This window comes from Panthera onca, chromosome B2 (assembly GCF_046562875.1).
Source record: "Panthera onca isolate mPanOnc1 chromosome B2, mPanOnc1 haplotype 2, whole genome shotgun sequence".
NCBI classification, from domain to species: domain Eukaryota; kingdom Metazoa; phylum Chordata; class Mammalia; order Carnivora; family Felidae; genus Panthera; species Panthera onca.
In genome coordinates this window covers 5,154,538-5,177,767 of record NC_138343.1, presented here as the reverse complement: position 1 = coordinate 5,177,767, position 23,230 = coordinate 5,154,538, and the positions used below count along the sequence as shown (strand labels likewise).

Sequence of the window (23,230 nt, the reverse complement as noted above, 5' to 3'; positions counted from 1 at the left end):
AGATAGATAGATAGATACATAGATAGATAGATGGATAGATTTCAACACAGTATATAACCCACTGTACTTTTTCTCCTTTTAATAAAAGGCAAGGAGATTTCCATTTGTTTCATCCATCACGGGGGTTTACTGAAGGACGTAGAAACAGATTAAACTCTTCTGTATAAAGATGAAGTTGTCTCCCACGGTGAGATGCTAGTTCAAGTACGAAGTATCTCAGTAAGAGGATTAAAGGAAATGCCAAATATTATCATCTCTGTTTAAATTTTGACCCATATGTGATGGGGGCAGGGGAAAGATGAAGGGACTAACCTGAATGAGAAACCTCCAACACCCTACGAACGAATATACCTTAAGAAAGAATGTCTTTGACAGGTCAGAGGGATGGCTCCCATGTTTGCTGAACAGTAGGGCATAGGACAAGCAGAAGAAAGGGCATTTTGAGAAACACTTTTGGAAGAGCTGGTGTGAGGCATCCTGAGTACCTCAGAGCTCCATTGCCCACACCGCAGTAGCTGAAAACAGCTTCGTGCCCCCTCCCGCCCCCTCTCCGCAGGGGGTTACCACAGGTTGGACTCTGGGATGTGGAAACCTCTCCTGCTCTAACACGTCTCTTGCTTTGCCTCTTCAGTAATGCATGGCTTTCCGTCTGGACCAGTTAAGGGGTGTGTCCTATATGAGTTTCCCATACTCTTCCTCCATTTTAAACCCCTTCAGTATGGTGTTTTTTATTTTTTAACATTTATTCATTTTTGAGATAGAGAGAGAGAGAGAGAGACAGAGCATGAGCGGCAGAGGGGCAGAGAGAGTGGGAGACACAGAATCAGAAGCAGGCTCTAGGCTCTGAGCTGTCAGCACAGGGCCCGACGCGGGGATTGAACTCATGGACCACAAGATCACGAACCGGGCTGAAGTCAGACGCTTGACCGACTGAGCTACCCAGGCGCCCCTCAACTACTTCAGTTAAGGTTCAATGCTTATGACCACCAAAGCCTCGCCACGACTCCCAAACCTTCAGTCGTGACCTCACACAGTGTTGTGAAAAGGACTCCCTGCTGTAAAGTACCTGTAAAGACCGGTTAAGAGCAACCCAGCTAAGGGGCCCCTGGGGTCACCCAGGAAAGTCAAACTCTCACCTGCGGGAGGCGCTGGCACAACAAAAGCCTTCAGTTCAACTTCATTTTCTGGTAAAGTTATTAGATTATCTCCAGTGGACACCAGTTGTTTCACTAAAAGTTGGTTAGAAATAGTACATTCCTTTATATATGATAGTGATGTTATACTGCTTCCCTGCAACAGATTATTTCTTAGTAGCCACAAGATAAAATAACATATATTTTTCTAATAGTTCCTCCTGTGATTTATCGAAGACACTTTTTTCCTCTGGCTAGGAACTGAGCCATGACTCACATTCTGTTGCAGAACAGACTTCGTAAATTTTAAGCCATCTATGTGAGTTGACAAGCTGAAGAAAATAATGATTTGGAATGAGTGAGCACAGTGTTGGATAACAAGGTTGTACAGAACAGGTCGGGTACTGTGGGTGGAATCTATTTTCCTTCCTACCATCAAGCTCCTCTTACCTCCCTGGTATGTGCTGTTTTTATTAAAAAATGGAGTGTAATCATGAGTGTTTCTGTATCATTAGTCACACACCGCTCAGTTCTTCTGATAGCAGCCTCATGAATTGTCGCTAACGGCCTTGCTCTTGGAACCTTTCTAAGAGTAAACCCGGTCAACCTCCATATGAAAGAGCTATTCTAACTCAGGCAGCAGGAACATTCACTCTCATCAAAAGCACTTACCCACTAGATCAGCACTCAGAACACTGTTCATTTACCGTCTCCATAACCAGCAGAACACTGATGTATTCAATTGGTGAGACGCCACTGGACGTTAGTCTCACTTGTAAAATACAGCCGAGAGATGTCAGGATGTCACAGGGAGAAAAGCGAAGATTTTTTTTTTTTTTTAAAGCTGAGTGCTCTTTAGAGATCTTAGGTACGTGGAGGCGTTGGATGGGTGGCTCACTAAATCTGCTCCTCTTCTGTCTGTCAGTACCCAGTCCTTCCAGTACCTTCCTGCACCAGCTGCAGGCGCCTCCCGAGCTTCTCTGCGGATCTCCTCTTACCCATCATTTCTACTGATTCTTTGCCCTGAAAGTCAAGCAACTGTGGACTCAGAGGGGACACTGGTCTAAACCTATCATGTTACAGACGCGGGAACTGAGCCCTAGAAAGGCAAAGTAATTACACTGCTCAAGGTTGTACGAATAATTAGTAAAAATAGAGCCACCAAAACTTAATTATTTTAAATGTATTTACTTCAACAAACACACAAAGCAGATCACACTGTACCAGGCACGGTCCCAAGGGCTTTAAAATGATCAATTCGTCTAACCTTCCAGCAGTTCCATGCAATAGTGCTATTAGAACCCACAGATCCCGGGGCGCCTGGGTGGCTCAGTCAGTTAAGCACCGACTTCAGCTCAGGTCATGATCTCACATTTTGTGAGTTTGAGCCTGCGTACGGCTCTGTGCTGACAGCTCAGAGCCTGAAGCCTGCTTCAGATTCTGTGTCTCCCTCTCTCTCTGCCCCTCCCCTGTTTGTGCTCTGTCTCTCTCTCTCTCTCTCTCAAAAATAAACAAACATTAAAAAAAAAAAAAAAAAAAAAAAAAGAACCCACGGATCCTAATTCCCAGCTGGTGTCCTTTCCAATATACCACACAGCTTCTCTTCTGCCATTACCTTCCTGTCTACTGACGCCGAGGACCAAAGTAAGTGAACAGGCAGAGAGGGTCACCCCAGGGTACAGTGCCCACAGAATGGCCTAGGAAACAAGGTCTCCAACACCTTCCTTATTAGGGAATCTCATGGGAGCTTTTCAGCACTCGCCCTGATCCCTGCGGCCTCTGGCTCTTTCATGACCTCTTCCTACTTAGAAGTCTCTCTTTCCTTCCTGCTGTCCATGCCCTTCTCTTGACGTCCTGCTTCTCTGTAGGCTCCTTCTGTTCTTCCAACTCCTAAAGAAGGGAGGTCTCCAAAGTTCCTCGCAGGCCTCTCCCTAGCTCACCCACCAGCCGCCCTGGAAGGTCAGATCTGGGCCCTAAGCCTGCAGTAGTCACCTCTATGCCAATGGCTGCTGGTGCTTCGTCTTCAGCCGCTCATCGGTCTCAGGGTCCTGCTTCTTTCATCCTGCCGGTCAACCACTCGTCAAATCCCACTGACTCCAGCTGATACCGCTCGAATCTGGTTTCTTCTCTTCAGCCCTGCAATCACTCCCTCCGGTCCTCAGGGATCTTCTTGCCTCCAGTCAACTACTTTCTTGAAACAATCTGACCATTTCATTTTCCTGCCTAAAGTCATTCAGAGATTCTCTCTACTTACCAATGAAGCACAAATTCCTTAGCACAGATTACAGATCTTTCAAAATCTTGCCCTGCTCACCATTGTAGACTCACGCCTTGGTTCCCTCTCATTCACGTAAATCAGTTCCCGCCAGAACGGCCTCCTTACAGCTCTCCCAAAGTGTCGCCTGAGCCCCCCTGAACTTCTGCTCTCTTCCACAGGCAACGAATGAGGTGATGGGCAGGAAATGCTAAGCATGGTTCCCAGCGTTCGGTTAAGTGCTCACTGAACAGTCATCGCTATTATTACACATGTCGCCACCTTGACCCGAACAACGCAGTGACCCCATTTTAGCCGGCTGGCTCTACCCTGGCGCTACCGCCTCCGGAGAGGCTTCCCGGCCCTTCTGAGAGGGCAGGCCGGGTGCCTCCCCTGCTCCCTCAGCTGCCTGTCACAGCACTTACCAGGTGATAGGAAAACCGTCCATTTCCCTGTCTGTCAGTCTCACTTCCTGCATTGTAGATCACAGAGGGAAAAGACAGCATGTGTTCGTCTTTTCATGCCTGGTGTGTAAGCACCATTTCTAGGACACACTCAACGATGCACCTGGGGGGAACGAGTAAACTTTAAAGCTGTCACTACTCTCCTACAGCAGGTTTTTGTACTTTTCTTCCGGCTGTACTAGGAGCAGTACTGCTACCTGTCCTGGGAGCAGCGGTGGGAGACACAGGTGGCTCAGATGGGGTGGATGCCAGGGACGATGCTAGTGGGAAGGTTCGGGGTGCTATGCTCCGTGCTCCATGGGGGGGCCAGAACCGGCCTCTTCTCTGTGGAGGCTGGGCACAACTCCGGTCTGGCTGGAGGAGGATCACGGGAAGGCATTAGAACCTAGGAGATCAATTACAAAGACAAATTGTTATGAAAGAAAAAACAAAAATGGCTGCCCTCGTCAAGCAATACAACGTCACTGACCTTTCTCATAAATTGGATTCAGTGGCGTTGGAAAAACCATGTCTGATATCACACAACAGTAGAATTCTACACCATCTCTTTCAAATATGCTCTGATATCTATCAAAAATGAAAGAAAAAAGAAAACTGTGGGTTGGACAATTATTGTAAGTGAACATGCACACCCAAAATCACTCAAGATGAAAAGAGAAAAAAAAACAAAAAAACCCTCCACAGCCCCCGAACTATTCAACAAGGCAGTAACTGAAGACAATCAGAACATTCAAAGACCAGGCTTCTAGAGTAAATGATCTCTAGTCATACCATCTATGTGCATAAACTGTAACTTAAAGTTACAGTTAAAGTTAGCCAACCTAAAGTTTTTAAATTAAACATTATGTGCCAGAGGGGAAAGTCTCATAAAATGATATCAAAATTATCTTCTGAGCTTAAACTGCCAGTGACTATAGGGTCCAGGTAAGTAAAAGTCAGGCTAAGAACACAGGAGACCCAACAGGGGAGGTGCAGGGAGAAATCCACAGAAAGAAAAGCTGTAAGACCAATATAAACCAGGGAGGGGACCTCAGGTATTTACTGAAATCACAAACTGGTGTCTATTCTGCAGTTGAGGAAAGTAAGGACAGAGACATTTTGTGACTGGGCACCAGATAACTGACTTCACTGCTGATATTAACTAACTACTAGATACTTTAGTTCATACAGTTCAGATATTACGAGGCAACTGTGTAAACCCCTTCAACAACAAATTTCAGGAACCAAGGCTGAAAGAAGATGAAGCATAAAATTTTAAATATATTGATCAGACCAAGACAAAATCAACTGACCAACGTCTAAAAACTAGGTAGTGGGTTACAGGGAAGGAAAAAGTTCTCCCTCCTACTCTCCAACCTTTCTGCCCGATACCTCCACTCCCCGTAACAAAAAGGCTGATTAACAGAGGAAAAACAAATTGAAGTCTTGTGTGCCAGACGTACGCCCAGGTGCCCAAGAAAGAAAGGAGGTGCAAAGAAGGGAACAAAACAGGAAGTTTAATACATTTTAGGCAAAGAAACAATAGATTTGTGAACTGAAAGGACAAAGGGATTTGAACTTGGGGTAGTTAATGGTGAAGAAGTAATAACAAGGTGTGTTTGTACAGGCTTCTCCAGCACGGTCTTCTCTCTCTAAATCCCCGTCTTTGGGGCTAAGGGTGCCCTCTCCCCTCCTGGCACAGGGAGGCTACCTTGCCCATGGCAGACTTCCGGCCTGCTTTCGGGGACCACAGTGGGGGCGGTGTTCTTCTTGCATGGCACTTTCCCAGGTACCGTCAATTCAAAATAATCAATATGCCAAAGTGCCATGTTGGATACTTTGAATCCCTACAGGGTCTAATTTTGAGATGCTCAGCTTGAGGTTTCAGGCATTGAGGTGTGGAAGGGAGCGCTGATATAGGAGGCTGGGCCTCACATCTGTGCTGACAGTAGTACGAAGTTCAGAATCCCTGCGACCAGAGTGCCAGCACATGGCAGTGGGGCCTCTTACCAAGTCACTACCAAGTTGAAATAAAGAATGGAGTCTACAGACAGTGGTCGGAAACATTAAGGCACCTGTCAAAGGCTTCCCAGTAACCAGGGGCTGGCTGAGGGGGATTACAACTCCTCCCCTCCCTCCTGTCTACACAATCAGCTTTCCACCATGCTGCCTCTCTGGGCTGTTAGAGCAAGCCGGTTTTTTGCTTTCACTCCCTGGCTCCCTCTCCATGACCTTCACAGAGAACTCCTGGCTAAGTTATTGGTACTCAGGTTCTCTCTGACACACCCCACCCAAAGAAAATGGATCCTCCAGGGAAACAATGGACACCCCCACGCCCCCATTACAGCCTAGCCTGGACAACGGGATCCTTGAATGGCTCTTGTTTCTTTTTTTCTACCCTTAACTACTTTGAAACAACTTCTTTTAGGTGCATCTGTCTGGTCTTGCCCACTTCAAAACAAAACTGCAGAAAATGTCATTTATCCTCTACGAATTTAATCTTGACTTGTTTCGAATTTCTTGAATTTTCCTATTCGGTTGCACTACTTGGTGAATAATGCTTCTATATACATTTGTGCACAAGTCTTTGCGTGTACAAGTGTTTTGCTTCTCTTGGGTAATTACTTAGCAGTTCAAAGGGGGTTTGGGTCCTAAGGTTTGTAAGGCTCTGTTTATCTTTCTGAGGAACTGCTGGACTGTTTTAGAGTGCCTGTGCCATTTTAGTTCCTACCAGCAATGCCTGAGGGTTCTCCTCTCTGTGTGTCCTTACTGACACTTGTTCCCTTTTTGTCTTATTCTAGCCACACTGGGTAAGTGGTATCCCAGTGTGGCTTTCATTTGCATTTCCCTAAAGATCAATGGTCCTAAATTGTTTAAACCAGGAGACCTTTTGACCGAAGACAGAGAGGTTGGAGGTGGGGGGCCAGTTATGACAGGTTACCTTGAAAAACACCGAAAACAAAGGTAAGGTTGTTACACAGATTTCAGTCCCCTCCTTCTCCAAGGGTAAGAGTTTCTACTGACTTGGAATCATTCTCTTCCTGGTTCAGAGGAAGAGACACTTAACAAATGGAGATTTCCCTTATAAATGTAAATTTCCCTTACAAAAGGGACTACAGATAAATTCTACTGTTTTTAGAGCTTCTCTCCTTAGTGCTTTCTCTCAAAAATCATCAGTTCAAATAATACTTATACCAAAGAGACATATTTTGGGGTCACATATTCTGATACCCTTCAATCTATTTTGAGTTAATTTATGTAGCTTAAGGTAGGGGTCTAAATTTCGTTTTCATATGGGAGTATCCTGTTGTCCCAGTACCATTTGTTGACGAGACTATTCTTTTCCCCATGGAATTTTCTTGGCGCCTGTATTAAATACAATTGTACTATTTATAATACGTTTTTGGTGAGGGAAGAAATCTTTGGTTTCGTCATTAATTCCAAACTTTGTACTTCGGCAGAATAAATTTATGTCTTATGCTGCAGAAATAATGTTTATCAACACTAATTCAAGGATTATCTATGACTCAGTTCGGTTCAAAAACACATAATGTGACAGTAGGGCAAAATCTGTATTTCAGTGGAAAATAAAACACTGTCTAAAGGATCTCTTGGTTATCTAATTCTAGTCTTTCTTGTATTTCAGCTATTTGACAACTCTATCAGTTGGAGGTGACTTATAACAATGCAAAATAACTTATTTATAGACAGATGTTCCCCTATACGAACCAGTCTGGCCTCCAGTTGCACATTTATTTCAATGTTCTCCACCTCTGTTCTTCAGATTCTCTTGTAAAACAATACAACATTGATTAATGACTAGGATAAAAGCTAATGCATGTTCATTTTATATCTGTATAATTCATGACTGTACCTTTCTTTCAAAATTATCTTTTAACATAACCAACTTCAAACAACTAATGAGCCACGTTTAATACACACTTCCATCCATAGAAGCTATAAAATCAAAGACTTAGCAACATAAAAGAAAGTAAACTGTGTTAATATTTAGTGATAGAAGAACATGGTTAATCTTTGGTAATTTCAGATTATTTTTCAATTGGAAGCTTTTAACATTTTAAGACAATTACAAGTTCAGAAAAATCTAGAAACTTTGAAAAGTAATAGCAGGCAATGCAGTCACTTGCACTAAGCCCCACATCAGCCAAACAAGACTTAATACCTAACCTAACTGTAGTTACAACCCTCCCAGGAATGTAGTCTTAACCCGTCAGTCTGGAGTGTTCTGGTCAACACCAATAGGTAAGCTGCCTGTCCACCACTGGTAAGTTACCTTAGCGTGTAACAACCCATTCTTTTCCCCCTTCTACCTCCAAAAGCCTTCCTTCTTGTACAGCTCCTCAGAGCTCCTTTCTATTGCCGGATAGGGTGCTGCCCGATTCATGAATCGTTCGATGAGGTCAGTTAGATCTCAGAAACTTCCTCAGTTGAATCGTCGTAATTTAGCAGATTTGGCCCAGGAACGGAGGGCTCTGAACTGCACTTCTGAAGGCGTTCAGGGACGACGAGAAACACAGGCGTGGCGGCGCCCGTGAGCCCCTTTCTGAGTTGTCTTTCTTGCCTTTCCCAAGGGCCCTGCATACGTTCCTCCCGGTCCTGGGCTCTGCCCTCCTTGCCCTGAGCTCCCGATCTCACTTGCTTTCCAAAGTTCCCCGTTTGTCTGAAATCACTCGCTCCACATGGGGGAACTGCCAGCAGTGTGGACACAATCCCCCAGGTGACTGGAAGCCCCGGTCCTCGGCTCTGTCCCCACAGTCCGCGTCGGGCGCTGCCGCTGGCAGCCGGAGCCCCCGTTTGTTGGGGTCCTGCCGAGTCAACCCCTTCCCCGGCCCAGACTCCACGCTGGGAAACGTTGGAGGCGCGCACAGGACTTCTCTCGGCCAGGACACGGTAACGGCACTCGGTGACTGCACGTTATTCGGGCGCACAGGCTTGCTTGTCGTGTCAGATGAAGGCTGGCGGACAGACAAGGGCTCTCTGCATTCTGAAGAGTTAGGCACGTGACCTCTGGCGCACCTGCTTATCTTGCGTCTAAAGGATGGCAGTCCCGGGAGCCAAAGCCATCTCTACAAACGGCAACATCTTACTAAAACCACCTAGAATCGCGGTGGCTGTTACGAGGAACGTTCCAGTTAGAGAAGATCACTTAAGAAGTGCACTTGGCAGCCAGGATTCCCAAGTGAAGCAAACAGGCTGGGATACGTTTGTTAATCGGCAGGCAGAAGCCTCCACAAAGGTTCAAAGTTCCCAAATAGCTTCATTCAAAGATTCACTGTGAAAGGTTATTACAAAATTAAGTAAGTAATTTTTACTGCTTCCCTCTACCCTCCTTTAAATCCTCTTTCTAGTAGTCTTATGTCTGCATTGCCTTTACAGGACTGTAAGCAAAAGTCGGCCAACTTAATGACCTTACAGACACCTTGATTGGCCAAATTGCCAAAGGTGAATACAAAAATTAGGGACATAAGAGGTACCTACAACAAAGACTGTAAGACTGACGGATATGACTGCCCACAGCTCCCCTCCACCCTCCTTGGTCCGATACCCATTCCGGGGATCCTCTGTCCGGACTGCCTTTCCACTTGAAGAGACAGTCAACTTTCAAACTAACACCACCAATGTCACAGCCTCCTCTCCCGGTATCTTCCTCTCCTAGTTCAAAGGCTGATCTAGACATCATAGTTAAAGAATTTCCTAAATCCAAGGAAGATCCTCAAAAGTTTTTAATACACAGATAACCTCCTGAGATTAATGGATTAATAAAAAGGCAGAAAACAGGATAGGAGGCCACCGTTCATGATCATAGCTGAGGACTCAGAAAAGACTTAGAACCAAGCCTGTAAATGGCCAACTTGATGGCCTTACAGACACCCCCATATTTACCTCCCAAGGAAGGCCTCTGCTCGGGTCCCTCCCAGTGTTGACAAGATTATGAAGGATTTTCGGGTGAACTGCTATGAGTCCCTTAAAACAGCCAAAGGGAAACTAAAATTAAAATTAATTTTTAAAAAACCTTGCCAAATTTTGGTAAATCCCCCAGCTACACTCTCCACTTTAAATTCCACTCAGGACCTACAGGTGGGATCCTAGAAAAACAAGGACCCGGCTAACGGTAAGATTTGTACCACAGTCAGCTCCCCCAGATCTCTGCCTGTGGTGCCCCAGAGAAAAATCAAAATAAACTATCTTTTGCACTGTCTCTGGGAATGCCTCTTCAGTCCAAGGGGTCATCCAATACTCCCAGAAATATTTGTTTGTCCTGACCGAAAACTTCCTGGAGGAACTAACATTCCTTCCCTGTCCCTCTGAGAATCAAACGTTCTATAAACTTCAGTGAGGGAATTATAGAAAAACAAAAAGGGTAATGAAAAATCAAATATTGGTAGAAAAAGTTTTAGCTGTCTGAGCAGATAAACTTATTCCAACGGATTTTTCATTGGCCTAAATTTTAAATAACTTTTCCCCCTTCTGATCTTTTACGGTAAATGAGTTTATATTATGATATCTGTCTCGGGACTATATTTTTTAATTTACTTATTTACTTATTTACATACTTACTGATTTATTTATAGGCTCCCTACCCAGTGTGGGGCTTGAACTCACTACCCTGAGATCAGGAGTCATCTGCTCTATTGACTGAGCCAGCAGGTGCCCCATCATGGCTAAAGTTTTAAAACAAACATATGAAGTCTCTGTTTGCATCTGTCTCAGTGTTCATGTAGTGTCATAGATGTGTATTATTTTCTATCTCTGGATGACAATATCAAAATTTATTTGTAATAGAGTTCTGTTTAATTGGCTTAAACAAATAAACACTTATATAAACTAAATTCTCAAAATGTAATAGAAAATAACCCAAATGCTTTTCAGGTTCATGTGATCTAAGTATTATATGATATAAACGCTAGTTTACGTTTGCCGGTTGATTGAAAATACGCATGTCTCCAGAGTTAACAGCATTGCAATTCCTTCTGGGTTTAGTAATCGGCTAAGTCTGTGATGTCTTTGTTACAAACTCTGTCACCTAGAAAAATAACCCAGGATGATGACCGAAGTTGTCTAACATCTAATGAAGTGTTTGTAGTTAATCTAAACATAGTTGTTAACAATAAGTAAATTAAACGGATGTAAGTAAGATAAAAAGGTTTTAGGTACATTTCTGAAACAGTGTCTCCAAATTTTTTTGTAACCTAAAACCTTAAAGTTTCACTAAGTTAAATTTGACTACACAGATCATTTCCTAATAAAATAAAAACACTGAAACATTATTACATACAGGTTTATGCACTTTTTCTTCCTTTTGTGGAGGATTAAAGCTATTTTAGTCTAGTACTAAACACGTTTTATCCCACACTGGGAAATTTTCCGTGAAAAACCACGTTTCTAGAAATTATAAAGCAAAGATGCTAATGTAAAAGATAGTTCATTATTGCATATTTCTTAATTTTCATGAAAAATTAAAAGAGGTTAAGGGTTAAAAATCTAATATATGTGATTAAAACTACCGGAAATAATAGGGAAAGGAGTTTTAGGTATGATCAGGACTAAGATTGGAATGAATTTAATTAATGAGTTTTACTTTCATAACTAAAATTAGTACAAAACTAGAATTCGGTTTTCTCTTTGTTAAAAGGACCAAGTTTTCGTGGACAACTGGCCTGTTCTTGTTAAGAGATTATGGAAGGTTTTTCTTTACCTTTTTCAGTCATCTGCCCAGAAGAAAGAAAGATTTTGTGTCTTGTCAAAGCAATTTCCTGTGGTTCATGATCAGGTCTTTTGTTACCTAAGAAAGCTATATCTTCTCTATTAAAAGAGCTAAGTTTAGGGGCTCCTGGGTGGGTCAGTCCGTTAAGCGCCAACTTCGGCTCAGGTCGTATCTCACAATTCCGTGGGTCTGAGCCCTGCATCGGGCTCTGTGCTGACAGCTCGGAGCCTGGAGCCTGAAGCCTGCTTTGGATTCTGTGTCTCCTGCTGTCTCTGCCCCTCCCCCACTCACACTCTGTGTGTGTCTCTTTCAAAAATAAATAAACCTTAAAATAATTTTTTTTTAAAGGCTAAGTTTTTTTTTTAAGTTTCTATATTTGCCTATGAAACCTTTAGTTGTTACTATGGTAATTGGATAACTAAGTATTACTTCATTTAGGATTTGACTAAGTGTTCTAAAACCTTTTGATATTTTTTGACAACCTTCCAAAAATCAAATTCTAAATGAAGTCCTTTTGACCTCAAATTAACATTGGGATTTTTCCAGAGCATCCTTGGAAAAATCACACCAAAAAAGTATTCTCCCTCCTTATACAAGAGAGCTGTTAAACTAATTAGGCTCATTTGATATATTAAATTACAAGTAGTGTCAAATAGTAAGTAATACTAAGCTTTCTTATATTTACACAAGTGTTCTGGAAATTTTATGAAATCCCAAAGTCGGATATATCTTTTTTTGGTTTTGTTGTTTTAGAGAAAGAGAGAGTGAGCAGAGTACAGGGGCAGAGGGAGAGAAAGAGAGAGAATCCTAAGCAGGCTCCGCGCTCAGTGCAGAGTCCAACTCGGGGCTCGATCCCACAACCCTGGGATCAAGAATCAGACGCTCATCCAACTGAGCCACCCAGGTACCCCAAGTCTGATGTATCTTGGTATAATGTTATCAGTCATAACTTAGCTATTATCTTAAAATGTATGTCACAGAAGAAAACAAATTTCCTTGTCAATTCCATTAGAAGGAACTCAATCAGATCTCTTAACAATTACTTTTTAAAAAGGCTGTTCTAAGTTATTTATGACAACTATCGTTCTCTTCTGATACTTTTTTCTAGGTAGACAATGATTTTATTGCTTGAGTACAAAGACAGATTTATACAACCAGGGCAGAGGCTGAGGCTAACTCGTATTTCTAACTAGGGGAGAGGACTCTTTTGGTCTTATAATACTGAAGCAACAAGTGACTACGGCTCTCGATCAGAATCGGTCGTAACTTAGCATCCTTATCCTTTCTCTTCCTCTCAAGATGCTTTCAAACAGCAACAGCTTTCTTAATCAAATGGTGGAGATCCTCAAGAAGATCAGGAGCAAGTCCTTTAAGAATTCTCAAGATTTTGGGGTGCCTGGGTGGCTCAGTCGGTTAAGCGGCCGACTTCGGCTCAGGTCACAATCTCGCGGTCCGTGAGTTCGAGCCCCGCGTCGGGCTCTGGGCTGATGGCTCAGAGCCTGGAGCCTGCTTCCGATTCTGTGTCTCCCGCTCTCTCTGACCCTCCCCCGTTCATGCTCTGTCTCTCTCGGTCTCAAAAATAAATAAACGTTAAAAAAAAAAAAAATTAAAAAAAAAAAAGAATTCTCAAGATTTTATTGTCACAGAACGTACTCGAGTCTCTCTGGGTCACACCTACTTGTGAGGGAGTCAGGCCCTACTTGCCCACTTTGTGGAGCTGCTCCTTCATGGAGTCAGATGTCAACTTCAACCCGGCAGGGGCGCCGCAGTGGTAAGGCAGTAGGGACTGGGACACGCCCTTCCCAGGAGTGAGGACGAGACCCATGATGGTGGCGGTGAGGCAGCGAAAAAGTGATCTTTTGCAAAGGTGTTCCTGCCAAAGTATTTCATCTTGAAGCAGAGTCAAAGAAAGGACTTTGGACAAGCAGAGGTTTCCAACAACCAAAGTTAAAATACCGTAAAGCAGAACTGGTAAGAATTTCCAGAACTGATGGAAAAACCGGATTCAAGCAGAACAAGAATTAATTACATGGAACTGAATGAGCTGAGGAGGATGATTATGATTTTTAGGACTTCTTGTTTGAAACAGTGCTGTCTTTCCAGAATCAAAGAAACCTGTTCTCTGAAGCTACCTATGTGTCTCTTCACCTATAGAATGTATACGGTTTTGTGACTGGTACATTCCATTTGACTGATGACAGACCCCACTGAAAGAGTCACCTTTTTAAGCCAAGTGGCTTGCCCAGTGATCTTAAGTGAGTGAGTTTCAGCACAGACCCCTCCTTGTTCAGCTAAAAGATAATCCAGGCCTCTCCTATTATCACCCATTAACTTTGGCCACAAAGTCTAGCTGTTTTTGCCAGGCAGGCATTGTTTCCAGCAGCAGGCTCTGGAGCGTGTTCAAGGGATGTTCTGGGTCATAGCCCCATCTGCACTTTTTCCAGCCAAGGAAACAGTGATCTACCAACAGAAGCTAATTCTGAACTCTGAATGCCTCCCGGTCAGCCTTTTTATGTCAATGATATAAACTCAGGGACGTTGAGCCATGAGGTGTCTCAGTCTGTTTGTGAATAGTCAGGGGCAACGGGAGATACCCTAAGGGGTGTTGTTTGGTTACGCCAACCACCCAAGCATTCATGGGCCTAAGGAGACTGAAAACCACTCCAGACAAAGACAAACTGTGAGGGCACAGACCATTCCTGCTGAGGTGGTTCTGTGAACAGACTCATTCACCGGGATTGTTACATTTCCCTGTTCAAGCCAGCGGTCAGCCTGGGTTTCAGTGCCTTCAGCCTGAAAGGAAATGTTCTAAGGTTGAGGTTACCCACGTTAGCAGTGGCCGGGGACACACACATGATGGCGTTGTTTTCTGGACCAGTGTCAGAGTACAGGACAGAAAGACAGGAAGGGAGGGTTTCGTTTTAAAGTATGAAATATCTGGGGCACCTGGGTGGCTCAGTCGGTTAAGCGGCCGACTTTGGCCCAGGTCATGATCTCGGGGTCCGTGAGTTTGAGCTCCGCGTCAGGCTCTGTGCTGACAGCTCAGAGCCTGGAGCCTGTTTCAGATTCTGTGTCTCCCTCTCTCTGACCCTCCCCAGTTCATGCTTTGTCTCTCTCTGTCTCAAAAATAAACATTAAAAAAAAAAAAAATTAAAAATAAATAAAGTATGAAATATCGATCTGGCCTCTTGGGAGGAAGCAGTCTACCTCGTGTCCACCGCTTCTCTTCCTCATCAAGTCGGTTCAGAGGCTTCAGAGTCTGTACAGAAGCAGATGTCAGGCACGGCCTTCTTCAGCTGTGACACACGTATCCAAAGTGCAAGTCCCTGAACGTCAGTGAGGACGACCTGGTACAGGACCTTTACAGGAGATTCAAGGGTGGTCTTTGTTCTCAGTGGTCCCAAATCAAGGTGGGGGAAAACTGGAAATGGTAGTTTGGTGAGTCCTAGCCAGATATTTGAGGAAACTAGAAGAATTCAGGATCAAATCGGATTTACAGGTACATAACAAAACCTCAGAGACAATTAACAGGACTACAGTCTAATGTCTACACAAGTGCAAACATAACTTTTCTCTCTACAATCACCCCCATTTCTTCATCAAAGATAATAGAAAAACTAATTTGTTTGCATTAAACATGACCTAATTATCTACCTAAGTGCAGCAAGAGCAGTGATTGAACATAAAAGTTCTTTTAAAAATTGTTTTGTTGAGGGGCTCCTAGGTGGCTCAGTCGGTTAAGCGTCCGACTTCAGCTAAGGTTATGATGTCATGGTTCGTGAGTTCAAGCCCTGCGTCGGGCTCTGTGCTGACAGCTCGGAGCCTAGAGCCTGCTTTGGATTCTGTGCCTCCCTCTCTCTGTGCCCCTCCCCCATTCACACTGTGTGTGTGTGTGTGTGTGTGTGTGTGTGTGCGCGCGCGCGCCTCAAAAATAAACCTTAAAAAAATTTTTTTTTAAAAAGTATTGTTTTGTTGATACCTTTTAAACAAGGTGCCAGATGGATGTTCTTTTCACCAAGGGGCTTTACTGGATCCATAAAGTCAATTCCAGTTCTCTAAACCTATCTCGTCCTGAGTCTGTGCACATCTCTTTCAAATATGATAATGCAGTCAAAGCCTTGGTAACATAACCAGTGTTGTCACTTGTGTCCTGTTACAAGGAGAACAGACCTTATGCAAACTTTGTCCTTTTAACAGAGAGAAAGCCAAATTCTAAGTTTGCACCAAGTTAGTTTTGATATTAAAATTTATTTAACTTGTTTAAACGTATTCCAATCTTAACCAGCCAGCCCTGTCCACGCATAAAATCCCTCTCAGAAATTCCTTTTCTACAAACCTTTGACAACTTTTTTCTCAACAAAAATGCATCTCCATTTCTCATACTGTCTTTTACTGAAAAGATACATCCTACTTTTTCACACAGAGATGTTTCCTTTATTATTTCTAGTAGGTTTAAAAATATAATAGCATGTTTAACCATAAGTACCCTAGTTTTTAGTAAAAATAAAGAATTAAACAATTATGAACTATTATGTTAACATTCTGTGGCTTAGCAAAATATTTTAAATACTTTTTATTATTTCTAGAAATACATGCTTTTTCATAGTAAAGTTTTCAGTGTGACAAATGACGTTTACTAAGGGACCCATTTATCCTCTGCTCTTTTGCAGAAGGAAGCCTGGGTTTAGTAAATAGTGTGTTAGTATTTTATCTTATTTGGAAATGATCTGGATAATCAATGACTACCCATTACATAATTTAACATAGCAAAACTTTAAAGTTTCAGGTTACCAAAAAGATCTGGGGAAACTTTCTAAAAATTTCACCTGCACACTTTTGTATCCTATTTACATCTATTTGCTTGTTCTTAATTATGTTTAGACCACCAGCAGAAACTTCCTGAGACATTAGACAAAGTCAGACATTATCCCAAGCTGTGTGTCTCTTTTCCTTTTTTGAGAGAGAAAGGAAGCGTGCAAGTGGCAGAGAGGGGCAGAGGGAGGTGGGGGGGGGGGGAGAGACAGGGAGAGGGAGGGAGAAAGGGAGAGACAGGAGGAGAGAGGGAGAGACAAGAGGAGAGAGGGAGAGACAGGAGGAGAGAGGGAGAGACAGGAGGAGAGAGGGAGAGACAGGAGGAGAGAGGGAGAGACAGGAGGAGAGAGGGAGAGACAGGAGGACAGAGGGAGAGACAGGAGGACAGAGGGAGAGACAGGAGAAGAGAGGGAGAGACAGGAGGACAGAGGGAGAGACAGGAGGACAGAGGGAGAGACAGGAGGACAGAGGGAGAGACAGGAGGACAGAGGGAGAGACAGGAGGACAGAGGGAGAGACAGGAGGACAGAGGGAGAGACAGGAGGACAGAGGGCGAGAGAAAGATGTGGAGAGAGAGGGAGACAGAGAAAAAGAGGGAGAGAGAAAAAGAGGGAGAGAGAGAAAAAGAGGGAGAGAGAGAAAAAGAGGGAGAGAGAGAAAAAGAGGGACAGAGAGAGAGGGAGGGAGGGGGAGAAGGAGAGAGAGAGAGGGAGGGAGACAGAATCTTAAGCAGGCTCCATGCTCAGCACAGAGCCTGATGAGGGGTTTGATCTCACAACCCTGAGATCATGAGTAGAGCTGAAATCAAGAGTTAGATGCTTAACCAACTGAGCCACCCAGGTGCCCTCCCCAACTATGTTTCTTGATGACAAATTCTATAAGCAATAACAAGGACTTATTTGATAATAAAACCAGGTAGAGTAAAAGTTGTATGTATTATATTCAATGCTGTTGGTAACTCCAAAGACATGACCATTTTAATTAAACCAACAAACTTAAAATGGCTTTAATACTGAATATTAAATTTATATGAACCCTTACTTGTTTAAGCCAATTAAGTAGAGTTCTTTTACAAATTAGTTTTGGCAATAGCATCGGGAGATAGAAAAATCCCACACATCTGTAACATATATGTATGGATACGTATAAACATACAGATAGGGGCATCTGGGCGGCTCAGCAGGTGGAGCGTCCAGCTCTTGATTTTGGCTCAGGTCATGATCTAACGGTTTGTGGGACTGGGCCCCTCATCGGCCTCTGTGATGAGCCTGCTTGGGATTTTCTCTCTCTCTCTCTGCGCCCCTCTGCTTGCACATACACGCGCACACACTCTCTCTCAAAATAAATATACATTTAAAAAACACAAAAAGCAACAAACAACAAAACCATACAGGCAGACATAAACAAAGACTTTATAGCTTCATTTTGAATTCCATGAATCAGGTACAATAATACAAAACTTACCAGTTATGAAAGAACAGTTAGAATAAATTACGATTACCCTGCTCTAATGTTAAACTTTTTTCGACTAATATTTGTGGAGAAGACACTTAAGATTTGTATTTTTCTTTGACAAGTAACCTATGGAAGCCATGGAGAAGTCTGTCTTTTTTTATAAAGTCTCTCCCTCCCCTCTTTTGCTTCCTTCAGGTAACAATTACCTCTCTGAAGTTTGATTTCATGATCCCAGGGTCGTGGGATCAAGCCCTGAGCCGGGCTCCACACTGACACCATGGAGCCTGCTTGATAGTCTCTGTCTCTGTCTCTCTCTCTCTCTCTCTGTCTGCCCCTCCCCTGCTCGCAGGAACACACTCTCTCTCTTTCTAAAATAAAATTTAAAAGAGAGAGAGAGAGAGAGAGAGGATCAAGAGTTCACCTTTATATCTCACAGGCACAGGGAAAGAATCTAAGTTCCTCCAAGAGGAACGTGGGTTCCTAAGGACAATACTTACAAGCCTTTTGAGATAAATACGGGAGGATCTGGGATTGGTAAAAAGGACAGGTTGCCTATGAATTGTGTGTGGGCTGTGTGTCTGGGTTTGCAAAGATCTGTGAGATACGGCGAATGGTTCGCTCTTCCTCAAAGACTTGGGTCTCCTCGCAGCCTAAATGAAAGCCATCGCAGCTTGAACCACCCATCCAACCACGTTATCCTTCGTTTGCTTTTTGTATCAGGGAGATTTCCAACTGGGAATCAAAAGATTTCTATGTTCTAGATTTTTTAAAAATTTTTTTTCTTAACATTTATTTTTGAAAGACAGAGAGAGACAGAGTGCGAGCATGGGCAGGGGAGAGAGAGAGAGAGAGGGAGACACAGAATCCAAAGCAGGCTCTAGGCTCTGAGCTGAAAGCACAGAGCCCGATGTGGGGCTTGAACTCATGAACCATGAGATCATGCCCTGAGCCAAAGTTGGAAGCTTAATCGACTGAGCCACCCAGGTGCCCCTATGTTCTAGATTTAAGAGTTGTCTGCCTTTGGAATGTTTCTAGTCAATTTTCCACAAAGGCTTCACAATGTTTTCTTTCCCTTTGTCTACATTTAGCTTAAGGAAAAGACCTAAAAAAATATCAGGCTCTGAATATCAGTTTCCAATCTGGCCCCCCAAAATTTTTTTTAATGCTTATTTATTCTGAGACAGCAAGAGAGAGCTCCTGCTCTCAAACAGGTGGGGAAGGGGCACAGAGAGAGGGAGACAGAGAGAATCCAGCACAGGCTCCAAGCTCAGCATGGAGCCCAACAAAGGGCTTGATCCTAGGACCTCGAGATCATGACCTGAGCTGAAATTAAGAGTTGGATACTTAACCAACTGAGCCACCCAGATGCCCCTCCAATCTGGCCAACTTTCTAATCACAGAGTCATTAAATCCTTTCAAATATCTTGTCAGGTTTCAGTCAGGACAAACGGTAAATATTTCTGGCAATACTAAGCAACCCCATGGGCCTCAGAGGATGTAAAGAAAAAAAAATACTATCTTCAAAAACTCTAGAGTCACTCCCAAAGATCAATGCCCAATGGCCTGGATTTAGAAAGAAAGGGACACTGTGAAGTTTATTCTCTTTCTCCACCAGGCACTACACTCAGAGATCCAGGAGAGATGACTCTGGGAAGAATCGTCACCCTTAGCTGGTTTGTCCAGTTTTCCGGGGTCCCATCTGTAGATGTGGTACTTAGCACAATTTGGCAAAATTTGTCACTAATTTTTAATTTCCCTTGGCCGTTTAAGGGAATAAGGTAGCACTTTACCAGAATGTAAGAGTTTTGTCAACTCTGGGAGGGTGTCTCCTATGGGGCCCTCCTTTAAGAGGTGATATCAAGGTGTCTGTAAGGTCATTAACTTGGCCGACTTTTGCTTACAGTCCTGTAAAGGCAATGCAGACATAAGACTACTAGAAAGAGGATTTAAAGGAGGGTAGAGGGAAGCAGTAAAAATTACTTACTTAATTTTGTAATAACCTTTCACAGTGAATCTTTGAATGAAGCTATTTGGGAACTTTGAACCTTTGTGGAGGCTTCTGCCTGCCGATTAACAAACGTATCCCAGCCTGTTTGCTTCACTTGGGAATCCTGGCTGCCAAGTGCACTTCTTAAGTGATCTTCTCTAACTGGAACGTTCCTCGTAACAGCCACCGCGATTCTAGGTGGTTTTAGTAAGATGTTGCCGTTTGTAGAGATGGCTTTGGCTCCCGGGACTGCCATCCTTTAGACGCAAGATAAGCAGGTGCGCCAGAGGTCACGTGCCTAACTCTTCAGAATGCAGAGAGCCCTTGTCTGTCCGCCAGCCTTCATCTGACACGACAAGCAAGCCTGTGCGCCCGAATAACGTGCAGTCACCGAGCGCCGTTACCGTGTCCTGGCCGAGAGAAGTCCTGTGCGCGCCTCCAACGTTTCCCAGCGCGGAGTCTGGGCCGGGGAAGGGGTTGACTCGGCAGGACCCCAACAAACGGGGGCTCCGGCTGCCAGCGGCAGCGCCCGACGCGGACTGTGGGGACAGAGCCGAGGACCGGGGCTTCCAGTCACCTGGGGGATTGTGTCCACACTGCTGGCAGTTCCCCCATGTGGAGCGAGTGATTTCAGACAAACGGGGAACTTTGGAAAGCAAGTGAGATCGGGAGCTCAGGGCAAGGAGGGCAGAGCCCAGGACCGGGAGGAACGTATGCAGGGCCCTTGGGAAAGGCAAGAAAGACAACTCAGAAAGGGGCTCACGGGCGCCGCCACGCCTGTGTTTCTCGTCGTCCCTGAACGCCTTCAGAAGTGCAGTTCAGAGCCCTCCGTTCCTGGGCCAAATCTGCTAAATTACGACGATTCAACTGAGGAAGTTTCTGAGATCTAACTGACCTTATCGAACGATTCATGAATCGGGCAGCACCCTATCCGGCAATAGAAAGGAGCTCCAAAGGGCTACAGAAAGAAAAAGGTTTTAAATGCAGGACAAGGAAATTATAAAGAACAAAAACAGGACTATTTCAGGCAAGATGGCCTCCCTTTGGGGAACAAAAGGGTCTCATTAATGGATGACCTCACTGGTGCAGACGGGGGAATTCCAGAATGACCTCTTAAGATCAGTCCTGGGGAAGGGTGAACTGCAACTGGGTTAGATACTAGGTCCCAGTCTGGCAAAGTGGTCCTAGCCCAGGTGACTCCATCTGTGGTAACCACGGGCTGTGTATGTGGGCCGGCTCCAGGGACGTCTGCTAAATCATCGCTCCCCTGAGACACTGGCAGAGGCACCCAGAGGGTGAAGCACTAAAGTCATCATTAGGTGGCTGACTGGTGAAGGCAGAAACACCATCTATTCTTATACGTGTCTGGCCCTGACAGGACAGCAGAGGAAGGGGATGTTTTGTTAACCGGGAAGGCGCTGGGAGCCACCTCCCTTGCTGCTGCTGGAGGCGGGTGCCCTTAGGAGGCACCTTCTTTTCTTTTCTATTCTATTCTTTTCTATTCTATTCTATTTTTTGAGAGAGAGACAGCGTGTGTGGGGGCGGGGAAGAGACACTGAATCAGAAGCAGGCTCCAGGCTGCCAGCAAAGAGTGAGATCACAAACCATGGGATCATGACCTGAGTCCAAGTCGGATGCTTAATCCACTGAGCCACCCAGGCGCCCCGGGAGGCACCTACTTGTCACGGTACAGCCTGTAGTGGCGCCTGGCGACCTCAGCACCCCGTCCCTCAACGACACCCCCCCCCCCCCCAAGCACCCCCACCCACCTGGTCTCCAGAGCTCTTGCTGGGTGGTTCCTGGGGCGGAGAAGTCTCCTTTCCCAACTCCTCTCCTGCAGGTGGAGTCCTCACGAAGGCGGGAAACAGCCTGCTCCGGGAAGAGTGTCTGGGGGCCGGGGTCCCTGTGGGCTCACTCGGCGGCGGCCCCCAGCCAAGGAGGAGTCGAGGCCCGCCAGGGCGCCCCCCGCGGGGCTTCTGCCTGCTGGGGGACACGAAGAGGTCAGGCCGGGCTCCCCGTAGTCGTCCGTGTCCCGCTCTCTGCCCAGGAAGGGGGGGTCCTTTCCGAGATCTTCGGGGGTAGGGGGTCCCTACCCCCAGAGTCCCGACGCTTGTCCCCGGTCAGCAGCGTCTCCCCGCCGTGCAGCCGCCACCCGGGCCTCCGGACAAAGGTGAGCGGGGACCCGACGGGGCCCGCCCTGCGGGGCCCACAGCTCTCCACGCGAGCGTGGGCGGCTCACCAGGTAGCAGCGGCCCCCCCCAGCCCACCAGGCCAGGTCACAGGCGGGCCGGCGACAGCAAGCGCCCGTGCGGTCCCCCGCGGGATTCTAGTAGTTTCCACGTCGGGCGAAAGGACGGCGTTGGCGTGCTTCCTCCCGTCAGCGCACTGGCCGCGGGCCCCACCTGCAAACAGAGGTCTCCAGTGAGGAATACGGCGGCAGCCAGCGTCCCCTACAGAAAGCGCCCCCCTTCGGCCCACAGCCCAGCCGCGCCCCCGCCGGCCGCCCCGCCCCGGACTTTCCCCCCTCGCCCATCGTACCTTCCAGGCCCTCCTCGTGTCATTTCACCACGTGAAATTACTAAGCATTCTTTCCCAGCTGCGTATGGCTTTTACACTATTTGTGGTGCCGTGCTCCTCACCCAAAATTCACGTGTTAAAGGTTTACCTGAGGAACAGCACCACATTCCTGTTGTTAAATTGATTTTTTTAGTCTCACAGGGGATTCTGATGACAGATCACTTGCCAGGGAAGTCTCAAAGGAGAGAAAAACCTGTCCTCAGTCTAGGTCTGTAACAACTAGCTCTTTTTTTTTTTAAGTTTAAAGTTTATTTTATTTATTTTTGAGAAAGAGAGAGAGAGGGAGGGAGAGCATGCACACGTGAGAGAAGCAGGGGAGGGGCAGAAAGAGGCAGCCAGAATCCCAAGCAGGCTCCATGCAGTCAGCACACAGCCTGATGCGGGGCTTGGACTCATAAACCGTGAGACCATGACCTGAGCCGAAATCAAGAGTCAGACCCTTAATGGACTGGTCCACCCAGCTGGCCCTAAACTGATTTTATTTTTTTGTCTCACGGGTGATTCTGATGATCAATTGACAGGGAAATCTCAAAGGAGAGAAAAACTTGTCCTTAATACATTGGGTATGTAACAACGAGCTTCAATCAGACTCTAAATAATGAGCTACAAATGCTTTCAGTCGGCAAAGACGACAGGTATCAGGGCCGTGCCACCCCCCGTGTGGCCTGCAGACACGGTGGTGCAGGGCCACAAGTGTGGTGACCCGTCCACGACAAAATGACAGAAACTGAGACTTTCAGAACCTTCGGCAGCAGTTTGTCATTCCCTGAAATCCAAGGGCAAAGTCACTTTTTTATTCTTTTTATGTATTGATAGAGATCTCTTTCCTAGTGAGGGCTCTGTC

At 45.3% G+C, this 23,230-nt stretch overlaps 1 protein-coding gene and 1 pseudogene across 1 annotated transcript in view; both read right to left on the bottom strand.

Moving 5' to 3' along the window:
* Positions 1-21,777, bottom strand: part of KIAA0319 (KIAA0319 ortholog) — a 71,668-nt gene extending 49,891 nt beyond the window's left edge. Inside the window, 5 exon segments of the mRNA XM_081795694.1 lie at positions 1,137-1,229; positions 4,049-4,098; positions 4,100-4,236; positions 4,321-4,418; positions 21,579-21,777. Of these exon segments, the coding sequence (XP_081651820.1) occupies positions 1,137-1,229; positions 4,049-4,098; positions 4,100-4,236; positions 4,321-4,329 (289 nt within the window). The 5' untranslated portion in view covers positions 4,330-4,418; positions 21,579-21,777.
* Positions 12,703-13,381, bottom strand: LOC145715477 (small ribosomal subunit protein uS15 pseudogene; annotated as a pseudogene).
* Positions 21,778-23,230: the final 1,453 nt, after the last annotated feature.